General features: G+C 44.7%; 2 protein-coding genes across 3 annotated transcripts; one reads left to right on the plus strand and one right to left on the minus strand.

Moving 5' to 3' along the window:
- Positions 1-242: 242 nt before the first annotated feature.
- tep1 (telomerase-associated protein 1) lies at positions 243-25,435 on the minus strand. 2 transcript variants are annotated; one of them, XM_036986208.1, is made up of 56 exons: positions 24,859-25,435; positions 23,377-23,897; positions 23,071-23,247; positions 22,775-22,924; positions 22,498-22,662; positions 22,052-22,189; positions 21,886-21,957; positions 20,743-20,864; positions 20,451-20,608; positions 20,245-20,354; positions 19,915-19,993; positions 19,636-19,828; positions 19,177-19,408; positions 18,726-18,878; positions 18,484-18,558; positions 18,272-18,393; positions 17,977-18,042; positions 17,736-17,882; positions 17,170-17,461; positions 16,858-16,979; positions 16,578-16,691; positions 16,373-16,490; positions 16,090-16,278; positions 15,771-15,955; positions 15,492-15,633; positions 13,057-13,236; positions 12,698-12,790; positions 12,482-12,614; positions 8,891-9,050; positions 8,565-8,701; positions 8,379-8,467; positions 8,173-8,287; positions 8,020-8,064; positions 7,708-7,909; positions 7,469-7,589; positions 7,178-7,302; positions 6,974-7,073; positions 6,730-6,882; positions 6,403-6,615; positions 6,112-6,168; positions 5,864-6,023; positions 5,544-5,765; positions 5,269-5,426; positions 4,678-4,785; positions 4,439-4,543; positions 4,096-4,225; positions 3,892-3,977; positions 3,641-3,776; positions 3,412-3,542; positions 3,182-3,303; positions 2,847-2,978; positions 2,651-2,750; positions 2,415-2,529; positions 2,215-2,297; positions 2,011-2,115; positions 243-1,900 (listed from the first exon to the last, which is right to left on the minus strand). In XM_036986208.1, the coding sequence occupies exons 2-56, from the start codon at positions 23,893-23,895 to the stop codon at positions 1,781-1,783; spliced, it is 7,776 nt and encodes a 2,591-aa protein (XP_036842103.1). In that variant the 5' UTR covers positions 23,896-23,897; positions 24,859-25,435; the 3' UTR covers positions 243-1,780. The 2 variants fall into 2 exon arrangements, with proteins under 2 accessions (XP_036842103.1, XP_021469423.2); XM_021613748.2 differs by having other exon boundaries at positions 23,377-23,900; positions 24,859-25,037.
- Positions 25,031-27,033, plus strand: LOC110530564 (gastrula zinc finger protein XlCGF48.2). Its single transcript, XM_021613752.2, has 2 exons — positions 25,031-25,458; positions 25,714-27,033. Exons 1-2 carry the CDS (start codon positions 25,173-25,175, stop codon positions 26,634-26,636), a joined length of 1,209 nt encoding a protein of 402 aa, XP_021469427.2. The 5' UTR covers positions 25,031-25,172; the 3' UTR covers positions 26,637-27,033.
- The last annotated feature ends 225 nt before the right edge of the window (positions 27,034-27,258 follow it).

A 27,258-nucleotide genomic window follows, 5' to 3' on the forward strand; every position in this document is an offset into this window, starting at 1 on the left:
CCTTCAAGACTGTTGGAAAAGCATTCCAGGTGAAGCTGGTTGAGAGAACACTAAGAGTGTGCAAAGCTGTCATCAAGACAAAGGGTTGCTACTTTGAAGAATCTAAAATAAATAAATCAAAATACATTTTATAAAACACTTTCTTGGTCACTACGTGATTCCATGTGTTATTTCATAGTTTTGCTTTCTTCAATGTAAAAAAATAGTAAAAATAAAGAAAAACCCTTGAATGAGTAGCTGTGTTCAAATTTGTGACTGGTACTGTGTGAGAGAGCAAGAGAGAGCACACAAACCCACACTTTATTTCAGGTAACTATTGCATACTACATGCATTATAGCTGATTAACATTCAGAGGTCCTTCTCTTAGGTTTTAAAAGGCACGTACATATAAGTATTGGGTATTAGTATGCATATTACATGGTGTGTAGAAGATAGCAGATAGTGTTGATTGAGCTGCTTGAGAGAATATTCATAAAAGTACAGTAGTACTGATAGACTACATGCAAAAGTATGTGGACACCTGCTTGTCAAACATCTCATTCCAAAATCATGGGCATTAATATGAAGTTGGTCTCCCCTTCTGCTATAATAACTTCCACGCTTCTGGGAAAGCTATCCACTAGATGTTGGAATATTGCTGCGGGGACTTGCTTCTATTCAGCCACAAGAGCATTAGTAAGGTCGAGCACTGATGTTGGGCGATAAGGCTTGCAGTCAGCGTTCCAATTCATCCCAAAGGTTTTCAATGGGGTTGAGGTCAGGGCTCTGTGCAGGTCAGTCAAATTCTTCCACACCGATCTCAACAAACCATTTCTCTATGGGTACATTGTCATGCTGAAACAGGAAAAGGGCCTGCCCCAAACTGTTGCCACAAAGTTGGAAGCACAAAATGATCTAAAATGTAATTCTATGCTGTAGCAGTAAGATTTCCCTTCATTGGAAATAAAGGGCCTAGCCCGACCATGTAAAACATCCCCAGACCATTATTCCTCCTCCACCAAACTTTACAGCTGGCACTATGCATTGGGGCTGGTAGCGTTCTCCTGGCATCCGCCAAACCCAGATTCCTCTGTCGGCCTGCCAGATGGTGAAGCATGATTCATCACTCCAGAGAAGGCTCCAGAGTCCTATGGCGGCGAGCTTTACACCACTCCAGCCGAAGCTTGGCATTGTGCATGGTGATCTTAGGCTTGTCTGTGGCTGCTCGGCCATGGAAACCCATTTCAAGAAGCTCCCGACAAACAGTTATTGTGCTGACGTTACGTCCTGAAGCCGTTTGGAACTCGGTAGTGAGTTTTGCAACCGAGGACAGACCAAAAAAAATTACGCGCTTTGGCGGTCCCGTTCTGTGAGCAGTCCCGTTCTGCAGGGCAGAAATTTGATGAACTGACTTGTTGGAAAGGTGGCATCCTATGATGGTGCCACGGTGAAAGTCACTGAGCTCTTCAGTAAGGCCATTCGATTGACAATGTTTGTCTATGGAGACTGCATGGCCCCCCTAGCTCTGACAGCTACGTTAAAGGAGCATTTTTACTTTCTATGCCTGTGATATGTGGTTGTCCCCCTAGCTATCTTAAGATGAATGCACTAACCTTTAGTCACTCTGGATAAGTGCATCTGCTAAATGACAAAAATGTCAATGTAAAATGTGTGGCTGAAATAGCCAAATCAACTAATTTGAAGGGGTGTCCACATACTTTTGTATATATATAGTGTATATCTGTGTGAGAGTAAGTTAATTATGTGCGTGTATACAATGTATGTGTGTACACTGGGTGGTTATTCTCTCCAGGAGAGGAAGTAGAGCTGGCCCAGTGCATCGCCACACACCAGTTCACTGGAGCAGTGTGGGTTCACCTCCAAGACCAGAACAGGACCCGCACACACAAACACACCCACCTGTGCAGAAACACAGATGGTGTAAGCACACACACACACCATTACTGTGACTATTCATCTGTTCTTTGTGAAATGATTTGAGTGTGTGAAAGAGTTAGAATGACATGCACCTGTTTCTTGGTGTGTCTGTCCCACATTTTGACAGTTCTGTCATGGGACGCCGAGATGATAGTGCTGTTGGTGAGTCTCAGAACACTGATCCTGTCACTGTGTGCCTAGGGAAAATCAATCAAAATTATCATAGAAAAATAAGACAACAGTTTCCTCTTCAAGACAGTCACCATCACCATCAGAGAAAAGGGGAGGGATCTTACAGGTTTCCTGCTGCTCCAGGAGTTGATGTTTGGTGGCTGGTTGAACCACATATTCCCCTTGGAATCTCCACACACAACCAACTCTGGAGACAGGACACAAATTACAGTGCAGTTAATAAATTATTAATTTACAGATGATTCACAAGTAGTATCAAAATTAATATGAGTATGTGAGTGTCATTGTACTGCAGTGCAGCTACCTCTATCCACAGTCACAGCAGTTATCCAGCCACCTTTTCCACCACAAGTCTCCTCCATTTCTAGCTCAATTTTACCACATGATGACTGCAGTTCAGTCTTTGGGCCCATGGCATACTAGGGAAGGCACAGATAGGACCATATTATAATCTACCAATAGAACTCTTATTAAAACAATCTAAAACAGCAGCAGTGTTGTCATTGATGAGGATTATATCAGTGATGGTGGTAAACTTACCATGAAGCCAAGCACAATCTGTCCTTTCTTTTCGCCCACCAGCCAAGTGCTTTTTTCATCATTGGCCACCATCCCAAGAATGTGTGTGTTATCCTTCCAACTGCAATTTAGGCAAGTTATGTACATTTCAAGTCAGTATTTTTCATCTAATAATGTGTATACCATGAGTGAGTGAGTGAGTGAGTGCGTGCTTTACTTGTCAATCTCTCTATCAGCGTCAGCGAGGACATTGATGATATTTCCATCCTCACAGGTTCCCAGCAGGATGGAGCAGTAGTACAGGTGCATCACTGGGATAGGCACTGAGTATGTGGACACCTTCAACAGACTAGGGACAACAGGATGACAGTCTTTGCCGGCAGGCAATGCAGGAGTACAAGAACAAATGTTGACTAAAATTGTATCCTTGTACTAATGAAAGTTCTACAAATTTGCAACCAGCAGATATTGCCTGAATCAATCTCTTACAAATGCCAAATTGGGCCAATAGCAACCATCGCCATAGTTGACATATAATGGCCAAGAGCTGACCTTGCAGCGTTGTGCTGAGGATTCCACTCCACCTTCCACACTGACACAGAGCGCTGCCTGCATCCCACAGCAAACTGGTCATCAGGCATGGAGCATATCGCTGTTACACTACTGTCAGACACCTGAGCGACACAAGCAAATCAAAGATAAACCAACTTTGTTCTATTAGTCAATGAGAGAATCACAATAACACTACAAGGTTCTGAATGGTTGGCACTGTATGGAGATACCTTTTTGTGGCCAACTGCAGAATTGTGTTTCCATAGCTCCACTCTGCCAGACTCATAGCCAGACAGTAGCAAATCCCCACTCTGGCAGAAGGACAGAGCGGTAACAGTGCCCCTCTGGTTGAGAGGACTCTCTGGAAGAAAAAATAAAGAGAGGAAATTAATCAATAAAACAAGTATAGAAATTGGAGGATTGGTTTAGGTTGACAATTCAGGTTGATAAATGTGTTACCCATTGCTGCAGCAACGCTCCAAGACCTCAACGACCGATCTTGAGACACAGTGAGGAATGCAGGGACTCCTTTCTGCTTTGAGACTGCTCCATGTATCCCTCCGCTGTGGCCTTGCAAGGTGCTGTGATGCTGTACCTATAATTAGGAGGCAAAGAGACAATCAGACCAAGCATCACTGCATATTGATACATGCATCTTATTCAAATCAACCTAAATCCTAGAAATTACAAGCAAATTGCATTAATCCCACCTGGAAGGGGTGCCACAGCTTCACTGTGCCATCATCAGACGCCGTAGCAACCATCATGTCCTCCTGCTTAGTTTCCTTGGTCTTGTCTGAATACAAAACATTTAGGAACAATACACTACATGACCACAATGGTATGTGTATCATAGTATTTTTAAAAAGGGGAATAATATTAATATGTTTAATTATTTAGTAAAGATGCAGTACCTGGGTCAGGTAGCACAGAGCAGTGGTGTATGCGTGACCTGTGAGCTGAAATCCTGCTGATTTCCATCCCTGAATCCCATTTCCACACGTGCAGCTCCCCCTCGGCACAGCCTGCTATCACAAACTCTCCCTGCGGACCCCCCAAGACAACACAAACATCATCAAGACAAAATGGAAACACCATCACAACTTACAGTGCCTCATTACATATAGACAGCACAATTTCACCGTGAAGATACTTTTTTTCTCCCCTCCTCACCTTCTCCATTAAGACTACAGTTTAAAGCCATCCATCCAGTACCATTTTAGAGAGGTCCATACTGCCCCCTATTGTTAGACTCACCAGGCAGCAGACTGCACTGAGGGAGGATCTCGCCAGGATCTCGCTCACACTGCGACCTTTCTGTAGGTCCCACATACGGATCTTGCAGTCACTGGAACAGCTCACCTGAGAGACAAACAGACATCAAGTTACTTGGGTTTAATTCAGAAGTATCTTTGTGGTTGAAATGATAATTATCATCAAGATAAAAACAGGCAACAAAAGGACATAGAAAACCCCCCCACTAAACAGACACTAACCACACAGTTTGGGCCCCAGACACAGCCAGTTATCCAGTCTCCATGGCAGTGTGGTAGAGACTGAGTGAGAGTAGGAGGAGAGGAACTGGCATTCCACACCATTAGAACCTGAAAAGAAAGTCACATTATCACTACAACTGCCACAAGTAACAGACAGCTCTTAATATTCTTGGTTGTTTCCATCAACAACATCCCCACTATTCACAATAAAAGTACAATTTCAACACACTAACTAATCTCTCGTGGACTGACTACGTAAACAACAGGTAGCGTAGATCTGTCATGACACAACGGGATGCATAAGATAACGAGCAGCATTCATTTCAGTACTTGTCAATGGTTATTTGGACAAAACACGATTTCACAGGTGTTTGCAACTTTCACATTTCTGAAGGGGACATTTGGCCCATAGACTTGCCCGTAACTTGCAGAGAGCGGGTAGAGCTCTTAGTTCCGATCCTCGTTCTCCCTCTTCCTTTAACACGTATGGACCCAGAACTTAAATCGAGCATCTGACCCCTTTAGTTCTGGGTTAACTGAGATTACACACCAACCGAAACTCAAATATGAACACACTCTTTAAAACTATACCTGATCTTTTCCACCAGACAGCAACTCCTCCCCAGTTGGACTGAAGGCCAGGCAGGTTACCCCTCCACTGTGACCTCTCAGGACAGAGATCACACTGGGGTCAACCCAGGGGTCAGAGGTCAAGTCCTTCACTGCCCACAGAGCAATGGAGCAGTCATCTGAGGAAAGAGATGGCGAAAGTTAGTAAATTGTTAATAAAATGATTAGATGAATTAGTGATTAGTACAAAATTAGTTTACTACTGATCAACTGAGTGTTTAAGTTATTGGTCTGACCTGAGGCAGAGGCCAGATAAGAGGAGTTTTGTGCCAGGGCCAGGATGGGGCCTTGTTGCACCCCAAAACATCCCAGCAACACCATGTCTGCCTCCTCCTGTCTCCACACCCTCAGCCGCTGGTCCCCGCCCCCAGACACCAGCAGCTCAGGTTCGTCTGCAGCCAGCCACATCAGGCAGAGGATAGACACCCGCAGGTCCTTGCTAGCCCATGTCCTATCACCTGCACAATAGGGTTGGGCTGTGTTAAGTGATTCATTCAATTGACTCATTTCATTGGCTTGCAGAGTTGTGTTTGTTGGCAAACTTAAAACCATATACCTGATTCAAGACTGAAAAGCTTCAACCCATCACCATGGTAACCCACTGCAGCATAACCACCAGCGACAGCCACACATAGAGCAGCGGGCTCCGTGGTTGACATCTTCTTTCCCTTCTGAATAACAGACTTCTGAATAACAGACTCCTGAATAACAGACTCCTGTCAAGGCAAACAAAGTGATTTTTGAGATTCCAAGTGACAGAAATGGAAATTGAGGAACTTCTGAAACATGAGTGGAACAGCATACCTTGGATTCTCCAAATACATTCACAGAGCGACCCAGACCACCTGACCATAACTGGACCTGTGGAGGAAGGGGGAATAAGCAAATAAGGAACCTCTCAAAGTGTGTGTGTGCATATGGGAAGATCTCAATTGCTTACTCCTCGCATCTGCTCTCCTTCAAAACCCATTGGATGAGAAAGACAGAGGTCCCTCTCTGAAACTACTCCTACAATGGGTTTTGACAAGGAGAGGATGCAAGGAGTATGCAATTGAGATCTTCCCTGTGTGTGTGTAGGTAAACCATCCTTCTCACCGTGTGGTCAGATCCAGCACTCAGGAGTACCGTCCCGCCCAGCAGGAAGGTGAGCACCTCTGTAGATCCGCTGTGAGCCTGGTAGCGCCCCACGCAGGTAGAGGCTGGAACTGACCACATCCTCACCTCTCCAGACAGACAGCCAGAGCATAGCAGAGAAGAGGAGGGAGAGAAAGACAGACTGCGTACCGACCTCTGATGACCAGAGAGAGTCTGGAAGGGAGGAAGGAAGGAGGAATGATGAAAGGTTGTTTTAAAACAACAAATGAATTAAACATTTAACAGTGTGACATCTCTCGCTGCAATACGGTCCTTCATACGACTCACCGTAACTTCACCCTTCAGCCAGTTCCAGACACGCACAGCTCCATCCCAACCCCCAGCTGCCACAAGATGACCTTCAGGGTCAAAGGTCACACAGTTCAGAGGGCTAGTGCTGGAGAGGGCTGTGACCAGACTGCCTTTTGGAGATGACCACACCTGTGGAGAATAACATTGATAACATTAACGTTCAAATGAATGGCTGAAGTAGGAATCAGAGCGACTGGCATAGTCTTGATGTGAGACTCACTTTAAGGCTTAGGTCCAGAGACACAGTTGCAAGGTGCTTCCTGTCTGCACTGACGTCACTTCCTGTTATTCTGTTTGAGTGGCCATTGATGAGGGCAGTTCTAGGAAGACAAGACAGTTAACAATTTTGTATGTCTGCAAGTTTGGAATTTTGTAATCCCATATAGGCCTTGGGAACTTTTTTAAATTCCAAGCATTGTCTCACCTGCAGCCATTCTCAACATCCCACAATTCAATCTGTCCATCAAATGAAGTAGTTCCCATAAGCCCCTCCCTCAAGAAGACACATCCTGAGATTCCGTCACAGCTGCTCACCAGTGACCTCACTTCCTGTTAACGGTCAAGGTAAAATGGACTTAGATTCAAAGATGGAGCATTTGAAAGATATTACTGTCATATTTTAGTGCTGATGGTGGCATATAGTCAGTAGTAAGTCCTTTCCTAGTCTGTTAGGTCAGTGGCATATTGTTGTTATGAAAATAGAGCAGGAGTTTACCTGTCCAGTCTCTGTGTGGACGAGGTGGAGGGTGCCCTGTCCAGTCCCTACTGCCATGACCCCACCCCCTGGACTCACAACCACACAGGTGGGCTCAGAGGAGTAGGTGGAGACCAGCTTACTGTGGTAACAGAGGACACCAGCATCACTAAGATAACAATATAACTAACTCACTGAGGTAGGGAACACAGAGGTCAATATGGTCTAACTGCAATAACTGTAAAAATCAGATTAGCTACCTGGTTTCCGTCTGGGTATGTTGTTCATTGTTCAGCCACCTCATCACATGCACCCCTTTTCCCATCATGCCTTGTGCCCATACATGGGCGTCAGTGTGGTTGGGCTCGTTGAGAGCTTGCTGCAGAAACAGGGCTGGCCATGAGGACAGGATGGGTGCATGGCGCTGCAGGAACCCGACACAATCTGTCAGACCGCTCTGGTCTTCAGAGGAAAAAGGAGAGAAAGACTCAACTCTGGGCTTTCTGTCTGAGGAACAGATTCTAGAGACTTTTCTATACAGGTAACCAGTAAAAAGGGCTAAATTATTTTACCTAAAGTGTCCCATGAACCAATACCTTCCGACTCGAACCTCTTGCCTGCAGTGAAGAGAATAATAAAAGTGGAAGTAGAGTAGATTAGTTACTAGATAACCTAACACCCATTATCGAATGAAGTTCTTCCATTTCTCCAGAGAGGTGACTTACCAAACAAGCTGTAGGTCTCCAGGAGGTGGTGCAGGAGGCCATGGCGCACGTTTGCAAACAGGAAATTATAACTAGAGAGCAGGCAATGCAGCGCCTCCCACTGGCCACTTCTCATCTGACCAAAGACAACCAAGTGTTAAGGTGTGGTCAGTGACACAGAGGTCAACTGGGAGAGAGGTTAAAAAGCTAGAGGAAGTGTCACTGACCAGGTGGAATGGCAGGTTCAAGATGGAGCTGGCCTCACAGTGAAGAAATGTGCATGTTCCCTGAGGATCTGCCAGCACCCAAAGATGGGCTGAGAGAGAAATAAACAAATCCTTATGTATCCATGTTTGTTTATATACAGATGTAAGCAGTGAATTTGTGTGTAGGATCTTTATAATAGTAGCTACCTGCCAACAGGATATGAGCCCTGGTCCAGTCAGCCTCTCCTGGTAGGAGGAGCTCTTTTTTAAAGGCCAGCTTGACCTCGGGATTGGTCAGTGCCAGGAGGTCATCCGGGCCGTAACAGTGGGATGGATCAATCAGGCTGCAGAACAGAGTCAACAAAGAGATGGACTGTGTTTACGTTCAATTCCTTACAACAGCGCATTCCATGAGAGGGAGTGAACACTTCTGGGAGAAGGGTAGAGAATTGAGCATCATCCAATATTAGTTTGATTGCCTCATTAACCCAAATCTGACCTCCGACTGCCCATCATTTGACACAGTCTCATACCTCTGTAGACTCCGCACCATGTGGGAGAAGGTTGCCATTGGGACACGCTTTATGGGCTTTCTGGCCAAGTGCAGCATATCCTGCCATGTTGCCTTCTCACCTCCAGAGGTCAGGCCATTGCACATGTTCAGTATGGCATATAGGTCTCTCTCCCTCAGGCCTGCAATGGAACCAGGGGGGAATTGTTATGACATGTCACAGAGCAGCATTGCTGATTGAGATGAGGAAACGTGATTAGTAAGTAGGGTATGAATATTAGTGAGTGGTAGATTTTAGCCACTGGAGTCACTTGAGCAGATATAAAAGTTTGTCCACACCACCATCAGCCACCAGGTAAGGAGTGCATGTCCAAATTAGGTTTTGGGTGACATATAGGAAGTACAGTTGAAATCAGAAGTTTACATACACTTAAGGTTGGAGTCATTAAAACTTGTTTTTTCAACCACTCCACAAATTTCTTGTTAACCTCTTGAAGCTAAGGGGCACTATTTTTATTTTTGGAAAAATAACATTCCCAATTTCTCAGGACCAGATGCTAGAATATGCATATAATTGCCAGCTTAGGATAGAAAAAAACTCTACAGTTTCCAAAACTGTAAAAATATTGTCTGTGAGTATAACAGAACTGATATTGCAGGCGAAATCCTGAGAAAAATCCAATCAGGAAGTGACTCTTATTTTGAAACCCCTGGTCTTTCTATGCATCCCTATTGCCCATTGAAAGGGATATCAACCAGATTCCTTTTTCTGTGGCTTCCCTCAGGTTTTTACCTTTATTTTGAAGAATGAGCGTAAACGTCCACATTGCGTAAGTGGTCAGTTGTTGGCTCTAAGTGTGATTTTTGCACTAAACAGAGAGGTAGCCCGGTCCTAGTGAAAAGCCAACTGTCCCGGTTGATATATTATCTAATAGATATTTGAAAAACACTGAGGATTGATTATAAAAAACGTTTGCCATGTTTGTGACGATATTATGGATATAATTTGGATTTTTTCTCTGTTTTCACGTGACCGCTATTTCCGGTGGATTCCTAGGCATAACACATCAAACTAACAAAGGTATTTGGATATAAAAAATATCTTTATGGAACATTTGCTGTCTAACTGTGAGTCTCGTGAGTGAAAACATCCGAAGCTCAAAAGGTAAACGATTAATTTGATTGCTTTTCGTGACCAAGTTACCTGCCGCTAGGTGTACATAATGTTTTGCTGGTATATCGATAAACTTACACAAACGCTTGTATTGTTTTCGCTGTAAAGCATAATTTCAAAATCTGAGACGACAGGGTGATTAACAAAAGGCTAAGCTGTGTTTCGCTATATTTCACTTGTGATTTCATTAATATTTTCTAGTAAGATTATTTGACCGTTGCGCTATGCTATTTAGCGTAGTTGATGACAATTATCCCAGATCCGGGGAGGTGGTTCCAAGAGGTTAACAAACTATAGTTTTGGGAAGTCGGTTAGGACATCTACTTTGTGCATGACAAGTAATTTTTCCAACAATTATTTACAGACAGATTATTTCACTTATAATTCACTGCATCACAATTCCAGTGGGTCAGAAGTTTACATACACTAAGTTGACTGTGCCTTTAAATAGCTTGAAAAATTCCAGAAAGTGAAGTCATGGCTTTAGAAGCACCTGATAGACATATTTGAGTCAATTGGAGGTGTACCTGTGAATGTATTTCAAGGCCTACCTTCAAACTCAATGTCTCTTTGATTGACATCATGGGAAAATCTAAAGAAATCAGCCAAGACCTCAAAAAAATTTGCAGACCTCCACAAGTCTGGGTCATCCTTGGGAGCAATTTCCAAACGCCTGAAGGTACCACGTTCAGCTGTACAAACAATAGTACGCAAGTATAAACACCATGGGATCACGCAGCCGTCATACCTCTCAGGAAGGAGACGCGTTGGTGAGAAAAGTGCAGATCAATCCCAGAACAACAGCAAATTACCTTACAACAGCAAATCCCAGAAGATGCTGGAGGACACAGGTACAAAAGTATCTATATCCACAGTAAAATGAGTCCTATATCAACATAACCTGAAAGGCCGCTCAGCAAGGAAGAAGCCACTGCTCCAAAACCACCATAAAAAAAGCCAGACTACGGTTTGCAACTGCACATGGGGACAAATATCGTACCTTTGGGAGAAATGTCATCTGGTCTGATGAAACAAAAATAGAACTGTTTGGCCATAATGACCATTGTTATGTTTGGAGGAACAAGAGAGGCTTGCAAGCCGAAGAACACCATCCAAACCGTGAAGCACGGGGGTGACACCATCATGTTGTGGGGGTGCTTTGCTGCAGGAGGGACTGGTGCACTTCACAAAATAGATTGCAACATGAGGCAGAAAAATTATGTGGATATATTGAAGCAACATCTCAAGACATCAGTCAGGAAGTTAAAGCTTGGTTGCAAATGGGTCTTCCAAATGAACAATGACCCAAAGCATACTTCCAAAGTTGTGGCAAAATACCTTAAAGACAACAAATTCAAGGTATTGGAGTGGCCATCACAAAGTCCTGACCTCAATCCTATAGGAAATTCGTGGGCAGAACTGAAAAAGCATGTACGAGCAAGGAGGCCTACAAACCTGACTCAGTAACATCAGCTCTGTCAGGAGGAATGGGCCAAAATTCACCAATCACTTATTGTGGGAAGCTTGTGGAAGGCTATCCGAAACATTTGACCCAAGTTTAACAATTTAAAGGCAATGCTACCAAATACTAATTGAGTGTATGTAAACTTCTGACCCACTGGGAATGTGATGAAAGAAATAAAAGCTAAAATAAGTCATTCTCTCTACTATTATTCTAACATTTCACATTCTTAAAATAAAGTGGTGATCCTAACTGACCTAAGACAGGGAATTTTTACTAGGATTAATTGTCAGGAATTGTGAAAAACTGAGTTTAAATGAATTTGGCTAAGGTAAACTTCCGGCAGTGGATGGTGCCTCCCGGGTGGCGCAGTGGTTAACAGCGGATGGTGACAGTGGATGGTGCCTCCCGGATGGCGCTGTGCCACCAGAGACACTGGGTTCGCGCCCAGGCTCTGTCGTAACCGGCCGTGACCGGGAGGTCCGTGGGGCGATGCACAATTGGCATAGCGTTGTCCGGGTTAGGGAGGGATTGGCCGGTAGGGATATCGTTGTCTCATCGCGCACCAGCGACTCCTGTGGCGGGCTGGGCACAGCTTTTATTTCTTTGCCAGGTGCACGGTGTTTCCTCCGACACATTGGTGCGGCTGGCTTCCGGGTTGGATGCGCGCTGTGTTAAGAAGCAGTGCGGCTTGGTTGGGTTGTGTATCGGAGGACGTATGACTTTCAACCTTCGTCTCTCCCGAGCCCGTACGGGAGTTGTAGCAATGAGACAAGATAGTAGCTACTAAAAACAATTGGGTACCACGAAATTGTGGAGAAAAAGCGGAAAAAAACCACACAAAAAAACAAAAAATTGGATACCACAAAATTGGAGAGAAAAAAGGGGGTAATTATTATTTTTTCAAACACACAAAAAATAAAAGACAGTGGATGCAGTTTGTGAATAAGGTGGTTTTGAAGTGCCCTGGCTCTCACCGGTGCTGCTGACAGTCAAGGCGGCTAACGCCCAGCCAAGTCCCACTTCTCTGTACTGGGACTGCAGTCTGCTCAGGCTGTGCTGCACCAGCTCACTCAGAGACGGAGGAAGAGCCTGCAGGCTCTCCTTCATCTGGAACACAGACACTTATTCATCATCTGACACAGATCATCATGACTATGGGTCGGGTCAATGTGACATGCATGATGTCTGACCGTTTCAAAGGAGGCAAAGTTCCTCAGGTCCTCACAGGCCAGGTGCAGATAAAGTGGACTCACTGCTCCCTTCTTCATCAGAAGGGTCTGAAGCTATACAGGTACACAGAGACAAGAGTTAATTAATGGTGACAAAATTATACAGGGCAGGTCATACTATTCACAACACTGTTAGTAGGCTTTTCAGAGTGATGATATGGGGTCCCATGTGGCTCAGTTGGTAGAGCACGGTGCTTGCAACACCAGGGTTGTGGGTTAGATTCTCACAGGGGACCAGTACAAAAAAAGTATCCACTCACTACTGTAAGTTGCTCTGGATAAGAGCAGCTGCTAAATTACTAAAATGTAAAGATAATAACCTGATTATTGAAAGCTGAGTCACTAAGCTTCTTCCCGTAAACGCCAAGTTCCTTCTGAACTATCTCCTTTCTGTCCGGCAAAGAAAGCTGTCCTAAAGGAAACAAGAAGGCCAGTTTCCTCTTGGCGAGGACTCGCAGCAGGGCCAAAGTGGAGGTGACACTCAGCACCAAAGACACACCCTGTCAGAAGAACACAACAAAAGAAAGAGCAGAAGTTTTTTTTATTTATTCGTTATTTTACCAGGTAAGTTGACTGAGAACACGTTCTCATTTGCAGCAACGACCTGGGGAATAGTTACAGGGGAGAGGAGGGGGATTAATGAGCCAATTGTAAACTGGGGATTATTAGGTGACTGATGGTTTGAGGGCCAGATTGGGATTTTAGCCAGGACACCGGGGTTAACACCCCTACTCTTACGATAAGTGCCATGGGATCTTTAATGACCTCAGAGAGTCAGGGCACCCGTTTAACGTCCCATCCGAAAGACGGCACCCTACACAGGGCAGTGTCCCCAATCACTACCCTGGGGCATTGGGATATTTTCTTTAGACCAGAGGAAAGAGTACCTCCTACTGGCCCTCCAACACCACTTCCAGCAGCATCTGGTCTCCCATCCAGGAACTGACCAGCACCAACAGTGCTTAGCTTCAGAAGCAAGCCAGCAGTGGTATGCAGGGTGGTATGCTGCTAGTGTTAAATCCTATACTACAGTGGGGCAAAAAAGTATTTAGTCAGCCACCAATTGTGCAAGTTCTCCCACTTAAAAAGATGTCATTTTCATCATAGGTACACTTCAACTATGACAGACAAAATGAGAAGAAAAAAAAAAATCCAAAAAATCACATTGTAGGATTTTTTATGAATTTATTTGCAAATTATGGTGGAAAATAAGTATTTGGTCACCTACAAAAGTTTCTCAATACTTTGTTATATAACCTTTGTTGGCAATGACAGAGGTCAAACGTTTTCTGTAATTCTTCACAAGGTTTTCACACACTGTTGCTGGTATTTTGGCCCATTTCTCCATGCAGATCTCCTCCAGAGCAGTGATGTTTTGGGGCTGTTGATGGGCAACACAGACTTTCAACTCCCTCCAAAGATTTTCTATGGGGTTGAGATCTGGAGACTGGCTAGGCCACTCCAGGACCTTGAAATGCTTCTTACGAAGCCACTCCTTCGTTGCTCGGCGGTGTGTTTGGAATCATTGTCATGCTGAAAGACCCAGCCACGTTTCATCTTCAATGGCCTTGCTGATGGAAGGAGGTTTTCACTCAAAATCTCACAATACATGGCCCCATTCATTCTTTCCTTTACACAGATCAGTCGTCCTGGTCCCTTTGCAGAAAAACAGCCCCAAAGCATGATGTTTCCACCCCCATGCTTCACAGTAGGTATGGTGTTCTTTGGATGCAACTCAGCATTCTTTGTCCTCCAAACACGACGAGTTGAGTTTTTACCAAAAAGTCCTATTTTGGTTTCATCTAACCATATGACATTCTCCCAATCTTCTTCTGGATTATCCAAATGCTCTCTAGCATACTTCAGACGGGCCTGGACATGTACTGGCTTAAGCAGGGGGACACGTCTGGCACTGCAGGATTTGAGTCCCTGGCGGCGTAGTGTGTTACTGATGGTAGGCTTTGTTACTTTGGTCCCAGCTCTCTGCAGGTCATTCACTAGGTCCCCCGGTGTGGTTCTGGGATTTTTGCTCACCGTTCTTGTGATCATTTTGACCCCACGGGGTGAGATCTTGCGTGGAGCCCCAGATCGAGGGAGATTATCAGTGGTCTTGTATGTGTGTCCTTTGACAGCTCTTTGGTCTTGGCCATAGTGGTGTTTGGGGTGTGACTGTTGAGGTTGTGGACAGGTGTCTTTTATACTGATAACTAGTTCAAACAGGTGCCATTAATACAGGTAACGATTGGAGGACAGGGGAGCCTCTTAAAGAAGAAGTTACAGGTCTGTGAGAGCCAGAAATCTTGCTTGTTTGTAGGTGACCAAATACTTATTTTCCACCATAATTTGCAAATAAATTCATTAAAAATCCTACAATGTGATTTTCTGGATTTTTTTCTCTCATTTTGTCATAGTTGAAGTGTACCTATGATGAAAATTACAGGCCTCTCTCATCTTTTTAAGTGGGAGAACTTGCACAATTGGTGGCTGACTAAATACTTTTTTGCCCCACTGTATATGATACTACATCACTACATCAGTGGAGGCTGCTGAGGGGAGGATGGCTCATGTCTGGAACGGAAAGAACAGAATGGCATCAAACACATGGAAACCATGTGTTTGATAACATTCCACCAATTCCACTCCAGCCATTACCACGAGCCCGTCCTCCCCAATTAAGGTGCCATCAACTTCCTTTGGTCACCATGTACACAGATAAACTGAAAATGTCTGTGTACATTTAGGCTGAGTTTCTGACCTGAGGAAGGTGCTGTGGTATCCAATCAGAGGTCAGCTGTCCTGTACCATCCTGCACATGCTCTGCCCCATCAACTAGCAGGGCCAGTGGTTGGTCCTTCCTGGCGTCACTCAACTGGGAGTGGAATTCTGTCAGAAGATCTCTATGATAAAACAGATATGGTTGGATTAGTCTTGAGAAGCATTGGCCCTTCCTATTGACTCAAGCACATTTATTGGCAGAGTCATAGAAAGGTCCATTTGACAAAATCTGGATAAAATGTTTGCTGTCTGCACTCACTTATAAGAGGAAGGGAGAGGCAAGTCTTCTTTTTCATTGCCTCTCCGTAACCACTGTACAAGGCAGCGTAGAAGGTTTTCCACAGTGCATGCTGATTGGGTAGCAGCAGTGGAGTAGGAGATGACATCACCTCTAGGGGTTTTCTGGGACTTGGTAGGAGTTCTTAGGGCGTTCGCCAGAGCAGCCTGTGTGAAGGAGGAGACAATTTATGAGAAAAACCTTACAGAAACCGGGGAGGACTAAAAGATGGATAACATCTTTATACTGAGCGAATAAATTGTGTTTGTTTATCTCTGCTAAAGCTGCTGCTATGGTTTACCATGAAGACAGTCTTGCCCTCTCCTGGAGCTCCCTCCAGCAGCACCATTCCTCCTTTGAGCTGAGCCTCCTGCACCTTCCCCACCGCCCCAGAGAGCAGCTTGGCACGGCCAAAGAACTTCCGCTGCAAGGCGCCCTGGTGCACTTCCTGCTCTGACAGATCTGACCTGGAATCACTTTCATCCGTTTTCTGTCAGAGAAACAACATCAATACAATGATTGGTGGAAGTGGAACCCAAAATGGCTTCAATGTTAAGTTGCCTGTCATTTTTAAAGTCTCTGACCTCCACAAACTGCTTCAACAGTGCCCCCCAAAGGTCCTCCAGCACCACCTTCCCAAACTCCTCCAGGCCTTTCACATAGGGCTTCCCATCCACAACACCACCCCACTCACAGGGGTAACTGAGACAGAGAGACAGAGCCCATGAGACCAATAATCTTAATAAAGCTACTTCAAGACAATGTGTAAGGAACAAAAACTGAGCTCACTTCTCTGTGACTTTCGCTTCACTATCCACTATTCTTCTTTTCAGGTCAGCCATCTTACATTCAGCCTCCTTGGACTCAGGAGCAAAGTCTGACCTCCACGCCACAGGAACAGACCTGAGAAACAAACATTGTACGATGATTATTAACATTATTTCATATTCAAATGCATACAGTCAATTGTATTGTTCATACGAATCATTGGCAGGTGAACAATTGGACAAAGTAGTATTTTTCAAGGTGTGAACCTGGATAAGTGAAGTGGACTGATTTGATAGTGTACCTAGACAGATGGGGTGTCCTGAAGTAGCAAAATATGCGATTCTGAGCTGTGTCTGGATGAAGGGCCTGGAACTGTCGAATCTCCATCTCGGTGATGGACAACCCCGAAGGAGCAGAATCCAGCTGTAGAGAAGGGTAACCAAATCATGAAATATCTTTATCTTATTAAGCAGATTTTCTGACTAGATGTGGCTGCAAATAAAAACGTATTTCCTGATAGAAAACATGACATTTTGTGCAACCAGACAGCTTAGTAGGACTAAGAAAGAGAGAGATGGAAAGAAAGATAGCGTCTTGAGAAGGCAGGCCTTACCCAGCTGTATTGTGGGAGGTCTGGTAGGGATGGACAGGGAGGAAGCAGTCCATATCGCTCTCCCAGAATGCCTAGCAGCAGTTGGCTACGGCACACCTCTGAGAGGCAGAGCTCCACGACACGCCCAGTCTCCTCCTCAGTCACCCCCCAGCGCAGTTCCACCTCCTGCAGGTAGAGACAGTGTGGCGCCGCACGACGCCGGAGCTCAGGGAAAACACTGCGCACCAGCACATCTCTCTCAGCGTGCATGTCTCTGAACGTGGAGGAGACAAACACACGCACGCCTCGCCATCTAAAAAGACAGGTAGGACAGAGAGCAAACGACAGGAGGACAGAGAGCAAACGACAGGCAGAGAAAAGGAGGGGGATAAGAGAGTCAGTGATGCAAGAGGAGAGAAAAGAGAGTAATGCTCAGATTGTTTCGTGTTCGTTCAGCTCTATGGTTCTCTTGGTAACCCTATGGCTACCCTATGTTGTCAGAGACAGCCCAATCATCAAGTATGGATAATCATGGACAACCAAACCAGTTTTGAAGGAAACATATTCAACCTGCCCTGCCACAGTACCTCAGTTTTGGAGTGGCAGGAAGTGGGGTGATGGCAGCTTCTCGCTCAGCCTCTTTAGCACCCCCCTGTGGTGGGATAATGTGATGCAGCTTGTCTATGTGCTCCACGTGATCCAGCAGTCTAGACGAGCCTCTTTCAGCCACAAACCTGTAGAGTTAAACAAACACTTCAGAGACACCATGCCACAATGTGTGTGCGTGTGTGTGTCAGAGACAAGAGGGTAAATGAGAAGAAAGCTTGCCTGAGGATCTGCTCGCTGAAGCCTTGGAGTACCACAAAGTTCCTGTCTGTGGATTGGTCTATCTTCCTGCAACAGACAGAGGCAGGACATACACAGCGAAGGTTGTAGCTGTTAACACACTGGGGATATAGAACATGGACTGAAAATGCTCCTTCCAGGAAAGAAAGCAAACAGGGTGACTATAGAAAAGGTAGTTTCTCATAGAATAGCAAATGTATGGAGACAGCCCACTGCTTGCTCTCTCCTACGTGGCAGAGATATGCTGCTGCTCAGCACACAGAAAAGCACCCCCTACCTTTTCCCAAAGAAGATTTTCACTACGAGGACGTTGTTGTTCACATCCTTCCTGTATCGGTCAAGCGCTATGTTCATGTCATTTTCCAAGTAACGATCCCCCAGCACGATGATATTGTCCACCTGAGAATGAAAACGGGAAGGTCACGATTCAAAGTACAATTAAGTCAAATGGAGCCCTGAAAACAATTCAAAATGTGCAAATAAACACACCTTGTTTTTCTGCGTCATCTCTCTGTTCATGAAAGAAGAGAATGTTTCATGCTTGTCATAGGCATTCTGAGACTCCTGTAAGAGAAATTATTCAATCTACTATCAATCTCCAATACATCAGACTTTAAATATTCCCTTCAGTTTATTTAAAAGGACTTCACAGCAATGGCATTATGTCAGTGTATTGAAACCGTTACAACAGTGTGTAGATAGACATGAGGGAAAGGAAGCGACAGCCTCACCTCTAACTGCTTCATCACATGCCTGACATTATCCAACAGCACGTCCGACTTGAGCTCTACTTCTTCACAACCCCACCAGTAAAAGTGGATCAGCTGGGGATGCTCAGCGCTTTGGGCTATCATCAGTGACAGCAACACTGCCACCTCCTGCATCTGTGAGGAAATACACAAATCAGCAGGGTCAGTAATAAGCACAGATTACAGCTGCTAGGCGTTGTAGAGTGTGGCCCCATCTAGAAAAAGATCCCTAGCCCCTACTCCCTTGTCTGGGAGGACTGGACAAGTCTAAGCAATATGGAGAAAATGTGACCTAGCATATCTGAGGGAAGGGTGAAGCTGCTACCATACTGACTATACTTCCCCATTTTTTTTTTAGATCTACACAAGTGTATAGAGGGTAGAGACTAGGGGTTGTTTCTGGTCAGGGACGTAGTGTGTTGAGGGTTCTTACAGAGGGTGTGAGTTTCTCTTCCTTAGTTTCATCTACTTTCTCTGCCTCTATGTCAGGCGGGCAGCAGAAGTCCTGAGTGGCGCTCCAGGTGTCGTCCTCGCCCATGTTACCAGCAAACAAGATCACGGTGCGACCAGGGAGGGGTGGCACGTTGTAACGGCACGAGATCTGCACCGCTGTTTCCAGAGCCTTGCGGTACTGCTCCAGAAGGGCCTGCGAATACAGTCTCTGGCTGTGGACACACACACACACTTCAGGGTGCATCGTCCTTACTCAGTATAAACATATATCTAATTATTATCACGCAAACGCAGTAATGCAGATTTTAATATTACAGTTTTCCTCTGGACTTCCTCTACCTGATAAATATTCATGATCAAATCTCCCATGTCCCTTGGTTTCCCTGTCTGGATCACCTGATTCCTCCCCCAGGTGAATACCCGGTGTTGATGTCTGTACCTGGATTTCTTCAACTGACTCTTCTTCATGTTGTAGATGCGGTAGACAAAGGGCACACCTAACGCCACCCTCAGCCTCTTCTGCCCAGCCGTCTCCCAATCCAAACGACTGAGGCACTTGCTCTTAGGCATCTTCTTCAGAATGCCCCTGAGGATCTCCTTAGAGCTGGAGACCGCTTTCTCTGATGCACGGGCTAAAAGAGGGAGGTAAAGCTTTTCCGACAACATCAAATGTAGACTTCTCCAAACTAGAATGTATGTTTGTGTGAAAGATACTAACCCATGTTGTTGAGCTCCATTATGACCTTATAGGCGGAGAGGAAACGGAAGGGAAACTGTCTGCTCTGAATCACTGCTTTCTGTAACAACACCAGTGTTTTATTGGGATATAGGTGTTAATGTAAATATGCTGTATTCTCTACTGTAATTTCTAGCAACTTTTATTTGATCCTCCGCTAGACTTGCATCCTAGTGGTCAAAATCTACATGGATGTTGGACATGTGCTGACAATATATTTTTTATTTGTCCAATGATGTATTCTGCTGATTGCTTGAACATATTATAAAACAAGTGGGAATTTTTGTTTTTTAATGAATCATGGTTACTCACCCTGAAGGTCAGTCTTCCCAGAATCTTCTGATGATGCCGCTCACTGATGCCCTGGGTTATCATATTTCTCAAGTTCCTCAGCATTGCCATGAAGGGCAGAGAGTTACTGTCTGTAAAATAAATAAGGACAGCATTATAACAATATTACAGCCACAATCTGCAGCATTGATTCACTGTGAGTGTGTGTGTGTGTTTTTAAACTAGACCTATCAGTTTCTCCCAGGTGGAGGCTTTGTTTCCCTCATGGCTGAGTTTGCGTTCCCATGTGTCTGGCTGTTTGAGCTTCATGCGCTGCCCTGCCCGCTCCCTGTCCCACACCCCACTGAGCCCACTGCGGGAGAACGCCTTGGGGTCACCAGGGTACCTGAAACACACATACAAAGCACAGTATCGAGACTGTATACAGCTCGGAAAAGTAACAAAAAATGTTAGCTAATAGATTGTTGGATCTGTAAAATAGAAAAACATCTGTCAACTTCGGTGTTTGGTATACAGTACCGCTTTCCCAGTATGGCCAGGACATGCTGAGCAGGCTCTTTGATGTGAAGCCTCTTGATCATCTTTTTCAGACTGAACTCACTCTGCTTCTTATCCACCACAGGTCTCTCCTCCATTTTCAACTTCAAACATTTACATTATAGTAATTTAGCAGACACTCTTATCCGGAGCAACTTACAGTTCATGCAAAATCTTAAAATAGCTGTGGGTTTATATATTTTCAGAAGATGGGTAAGGCTATAGACTGCTGTCCTAGCTTCATAATCTCCTAGCTTCAAACAGAGATATCACACACACAGTATAGGCTACAATATCAACATTTCCCAAGACATCACAGAGGCTAAAAGAGATTATTAGCATGCTAGAGGACACAAGACTGTACACACAAAATACACAAGCAAAATACGTTTCCATCCAAGTTTTATGCGAGTAGAGTCGTACTGTAGGGAAAAGAAATGCAATTTTATAAATGCTGGCAGGTAATTTATTTGTTCGACATCTTCTGTCAGTAAAATGTATTTAGCAAGAAAATGGCAGTGGAAACACCTTTATGCGCATATATAGTGATATAATAACCATCATATCGATGTAAACTTGGAATCACGCGATGATATGGTGTGGTTCATTTATTTAATCTGTAGCCTAATAAACCTCCCACTACGACTCAGTTTATTGCAGTTTATTAGGCTACAGATTGAAGTTCATTTATTTAAAGGGTAGTAAAAGTGCACAGCGATGAGCATGATGCTCCTTTCCAATAAATATTGAGGGTCTTATTCTGGTGACATGATGATCAATGCTTAAAAATATTAATCTTATCCATAACAATCTCCTCTAGACTAGCCTACCCGCTCTGTATCTGCCAGCAGTTGTTGGCTAGAGTGCACATGCCAAGAATTTGCTATTTTACAACAGACTGTGACAAAACTAACCGCTAGAGTTGAAAATGCATTAAAACACATTTTTATTCAGTACATGAAAACTGTGTGCACCAAGTCATCATGCACAGATTGTTATCGGCCAACAAGTCTGTTTGGTGGAAACACCACTAGTGGGAAATTTAGTATCTTTCTTCATGCGGATTTTAGAACATTCACATGAAAATCTGTCGCCAATAGGATGGAAACCTAGCTCCACACTCACATATTTCTGCAGATTGGTGGCATCACTTCCAAGCATTTTTGCCCATTTTTCCAACTGCTGAGTGGATGGTTTCTGTGATGGAGAGAAAGAGAGAAGATGGAGAAGAGAAAAAACAAGCTGTGTGTGTGTGTGTGTGTGTGTGTGTGTGTACACATGCTTGCCGTACCTTGCCTTTGGTTCTAGAGCAACTGTGTTTGCAGCGATGTTTGCGTGTGTTGTATTTGGCCAGCTGATACTCGTTGAACTGCTTGAACTTGTCTCCCAGGGCTTTCTTCAGACAGGTGGGTAAAGAGTGGCCAAAACACTGAAGATGACATCACAGTGAAATGGTTAGGAGAGATATTCAGTGGATCGGCCTGAGCAAAGCACTGCACAGAATCCCTGATCTACAAATCAGTTTGCCTCCCAAACAACTACTCATTAAGTGATCAAGACGAGCAAACATGTGCAGTACCTTACCGAGTCTGTCCCATGTGGGGAGAGAGAGAGAAAGAGAGAGAGAGAGAGAGAAACATGTGCAGTACCTTACTGAGTCTGTCACATGTAGAGAGAGAGACAAACAAAGAGCAGTTGAGATTAGTAAGAGATTCACTGAGATTGACCAAGACTCACCGTGCTGTAGAGTCTCACCACTTCCAGCCAATCAGAGGGTAGCTGCACAGCTGCACAGAAGTACCTACGCACGTGTGGCTTAGTGGTGGGCAGATGGGCAGCAAGAGCCAAAAGGAAGTTAGCTGTGATACGGATGTTCAACTCCTGTCTGGTGTAAACTGCAACCTAAGGGGGAACAGGAAAATATGGTAAAATAGGATAACTGTTTAATGCATCCGAAAATCCATAGAGGACCCTAGTTGGACATTACCAAGAGAGGTTCTCCAGTAACACACACCTTGAGGAGAAACTGGGGATCGTCGGTAGAGATGGCTTTGGACAAGTTCTGGATCCTTTTCCAGACACTTTCCTCTACATCCCAGTCCTTCTGACCAGGAGCAGTGTTCTTATTCACCAGAGAACAGCACACCTCGTTCAGCAGCAAGTACTGATTGAAGCGAAAGTGTGAGGAAAATAAATTATGGGGTAGAAAGAGAGAGCAGGAAAGGGGAGGGAGAATGGTTTTGAGGTTCAGGTTGATGTTGAGATACATGGTTTTCTGTGCGAGACTAAATGCAGAAAATACTCCTTCACCTTTTTGTCTTTCAGTTCTTCCTCCAGTTTATCTTTCCCCCTCTCCATCTCACCAAAGTCCTGTTCCCCGAATGGCATGGTTTGGTCCAACTTCTCTTCATCCAATGCCATGTCCAGGACAGGCATTTCTGTGGATGCCTCAGTCTCCTCAGCCATGACGCTGTCCCGGTCAGAATCCTACCATTTCATAAGGAGGAAAGAAAACACATTTGGTACAATGACAACAAAATGTGCCTGGACTGGAAGGGACCTTGTGCAAACCACATGAACAAAGCCAGACTGAAAAGGATGCATTGTGCCATATACCACAGTCATCTCTTCATAGTAAGACAGCGCGTCCTCAGAGGCAGGCTGCCTAATTCTTCCTTCTCCCCCCATCCGCTCGTCTACATTCAGAACCGGAGGGGGGAGAGAACAGGTAGGAGGCAGGACACGTGTAGAGGGTGCCAGGGTTGAAGAGAACAGATGGGGGAGGGGAGAGGGGAGGGAGAGGGAATGAGGGAAGAGTAGTGAATCCTTCTTTAGGAATTTGTTCTCTGTGCTGAGGAGTGGAGAGGTGAGGAGGGGGGAGGTAAGACAGGGAGAAGTGAGGGAGGAGGTGGTAGTGGAGAGGAGGGAGGAGGTGGTGGAGGTGAGCCTGGAGGGCTGGAGAGAGGGGCAGGAGGAGGGCTGGGATACTGGTCCAGAGAAGGACTGAGGCAGCACAGATGCATGGATCAGGCATCTGTTCTCCATGTTCTGGCCAATGTAGTTAGAGTAGAGCCCCCCTGATGCAGCCTGCTGGTCCTGGGCCCCATGAGGCTGGAGCAAAGTCAGCACCTTCATCTCTGCTGGAAGACAGGTCAATAGACTGTCAGGCAAATATTCACTCAGCACAGGGAGGGTCCTTTTTATAGTACATCTAGGACAGCGTTTCCCAAACTCAGTCCTCGGGACCCCAAGGGGTGCACGGTTTGGTTTTTGCCCCAACACTACACAATTGTTTCAAATAATAAAACATTTATGATTAGTTGAATCACCTGTGTTGTGCTAGGGCAAAAAAACTAAACGTACACCCCTTGGGGTCCCGGGGAGAGTTTGAGAAACACAGCTCTAGGACAAACAGATTACACAGTACCTCAAGGTAAGAATGTATTTGTACTGTTTTACACCTATTGTAACCTGTGCACGTGGAAAGTAAACTTTGAAACTCGACTGACTACGTTTGTTAGAGATAAGCAGTTCATCCGCATTCTAGCCAGGTCTTATTTAAACAGTCAACGGTAAAACATACAAAAGGGCATTCATGTGTTTGGGTGGGTCGCTTGAATTGACAAAGAGAGTGGTAAAAAAAGAACAAAGTTCACTCGACACACAAAGATTGTCTTGTGCTTTAGATATGACTGGCTCATTAAATTTATGACAAATCCAGAACCATGAACCAATCCTGTTCTGTCCATGTCCAGAACACCAGACAGAAGTGGTGCTTGTACACAATGACAGATTGGTACAGTACTGCCTAGCTCTGGTCCAGGGCGTTAGGGACGCGCGCTAACGCCCTGGACCAGAAGTATAGCGCATCCATGTTCTTCCTACAAATATAATAACACAGAAACACGAATGTCCAGACTAGAATACATTGTGCCCATAGAACAATATTGTGGGAACTGCACAGGGACGAATGTCTAAAACCAGGTAGTAATCAAAAGGCACATTGAAGTAGCTAGGCTACCCAGACTTACAAGTACTTTGAATGGGCGTGACTGTAGCTAAGTCTTCTGAAAGTCACAAACAGGGACGCAAACTTACCTAATAAGTAGCGGGACAACTACTGGCTAACACTTCAAAAATAATTCTATGTGTGTTCAGTTTCCAAATCACTGGTTCAGAGCAGCCAGATGAAATATTATTTCCGCATACGTCTCCGCCAAGTAGCTGTCTGTCAGACGAGCGCAGTCTATACATCTATCCTCTACGGACACCGTAGGAAATCATATGATCAGGCGCTCCTCCCCTCCGTTTGTTTTCGCGGAAGTAAAAACTATCAATGTGGTAGCTAGCTAACTAACATTTGTCTTTCCGACTGAAAATTATCTTTAGAAACATAACACTAGTCAGATAAAATGTTGTTCCAGGAGAATATGACTAATTGTGTTACTTTTCAAACCAAATTAAGCTCAGTTATGGATGTGTTGGCCAAAACTGCGGTGGCAGAAATAAGTAAAATGTTCGATGATGGGTTTGCTGTTTTACGCTTGGAAATGTGCAGAAGAGAAAATGAAATTGAAACCTTGAAAAGACAATTATTGTTTATGGAGAACGAACGGCAAACGACGAGGTCCAAAACGCAAGAAGCAGGCTGTTCTTCTACATGCTCGTCCTCTTCCAGCCGAACGGAGGAGGGACAGGGTGAGCCACATCCGGCTTACTGTACTCATATAAATATAATTATGAAATATGTTGCTGTAAATCTCAACTCAAGGGTCAATTCTTCAAAAATATATAAAATGCAGTAGGATTGAATCCTTTAGCACAATGCCTAACTACTGTAGCTAGGTTTCAGTTGTATTGTTCACTTTGTTAAATTGTGCAGTGCTCTCTCTATTGATTTTGACATACCAGTAACGTTATGCTTCTGACAATTCATTTAAACCTCCTCTTCAGGGTCCAAGGGGTCTGATGAGGATGCTAGTGAAAGGACTTCTTTTGAGCAGAACGCCAGAGAGAAAAATGACCAACTGGATCGAAATAGACCACAGCCACATGCAGAAGAAGTAGAGGGGCTTGATGAACAGTACAGGTCTGGCCACAGAGAGAAGGGTAGTGGACTAGAGTTAGTGAAGAGAGAGCAAGTGGAGGAGTATGATGTTATTTCACTACATTCATCAGGAAGTGAACATGGCACAGAGAGTTCAGATCATGAGGAAACTGAGTTTGCTGTGGATGAGAGAGAGAGTCAGCTCTGGGCGTCTTTAACAGAGCGCAACTGTGACTCGGAGGGTCCAGATTACCATAAGTGCACAGAACAATATCCACTGGATCAAGATACAGACATACAGCTCATTCAAAGTGCAGTGGAGGGTCTCGATAGCATTCAATCGTCCGAGATGGATGACATTAACAGAGTTATGAAAGAAGAGATGCGAGCACAGTCTGTTTGGAATGACAGAAGGACCCCTACAGATTTGGTTCAGGCACAGCCAGGACAGCACAGAGAAACCATGCACCCAGAGAGAAACCAGGATGGGACAACTACCAGAGTGCCATCAGACAAACAAACACTAGCCAATGAGGGTGCAGGATATTCCAATGTTTGGCTAAACAGTGTATTTTCGCTTGCCCCAAATAGTTTTCACTCAGCAAAGGTATCCCCAATGAGAACCCCAGCAAGAGAGAAGTGGTTTGTTTGCTCCTTCTGTGGAAAGAGCTTTGACCGGTTTGGTCACCTGGAGATGCATCAGCGGATTCATACGGGAGAGAAACCGTACAGCTGTGTCACGTGCGGGAGGTGTTTCGCTCAGCAGAGTAATCTCCGCACACACCAGCGAGTACACAGGGCCCTCAGAACAAACCAAACTGTCTACTGATCCATCACCATGACGAGACAATTTAGAGCATCCTGGAGAAACCAGAAGCCCATCCCACACGTTATGAAACACAACCTCATTGACAAACATTTTCTAATGAGAAGACCATCAAGACACTTGCAGAAAGCAGCAGTGTGTTACTTTTGTCTTCCCATTCTATAAAGTGAGAGCAGTGAGACCCTACCACAACTGTTGCACTAGTGGTGCTTATATACTGTAGTGAGGGATCAGAGTTGCAGGTTTACAGCTTCCTGCTTGTAACCTTTTAAGGACCGCTTAAGAGGAGGATCTCCATCATCTTTAGGTTTTTGTAGACCTATGCCAGACTAACACTACAATGGACATGCTTTTGTCAATGCATACATTTTTATGAATAAATGTGAATTCTCTCAAACTTTGAGCCCTTTCGTGTGTGTGGATTCTATAGGTGCCAGGATAAATGTTCAGGAGGGCTAACATCTGAAACATTGCAGATAGAACTGACATGGGTCCTTGATGTACATGAGAACCATATCTATTATACACAATGTATTTCTACATTTTTATACAGAACATTCTGTAACGTACCCTACTGAATTCAACCCTTATTAACGTCTTAAGCCAACATGTTTGCGTGTGTGTG

Source organism: Oncorhynchus mykiss, chromosome 8 (genome assembly GCF_013265735.2).
Source record: "Oncorhynchus mykiss isolate Arlee chromosome 8, USDA_OmykA_1.1, whole genome shotgun sequence".
NCBI lineage: Eukaryota > Metazoa > Chordata > Actinopteri > Salmoniformes > Salmonidae > Oncorhynchus > Oncorhynchus mykiss.

Bases quoted from the DNA above. Each gene is read 5' to 3' on its own strand.
- tep1 (XM_036986208.1), bottom strand. From the start codon at position 23,895: ATGAAGGTGCTGACTTTGCTCCAGCCTCATGGGGCCCAGGACCAGCAG. The intron at 12,615-12,697 runs GTCAGACATCAT...TCTGTGTTCCAG, and splicing joins ACTTTGCCTCCTTTGAAACG to ATGAAGGAGAGCCTGCAGGC. The intron at 7,303-7,468 runs GTAAACTCCTGC...GACCGTTAACAG, and splicing joins TCCACACAGAGACTGGACAG to GAAGTGAGGTCACTGGTGAG.
- LOC110530564 (XM_021613752.2), top strand. From the start codon at position 25,173: ATGTTGTTCCAGGAGAATATGACTAATTGTGTTACTTTTCAAACCAAA. The intron at 25,459-25,713 runs GTGAGCCACATC...CCTCCTCTTCAG, and splicing joins CCGAACGGAGGAGGGACAGG to GGTCCAAGGGGTCTGATGAG.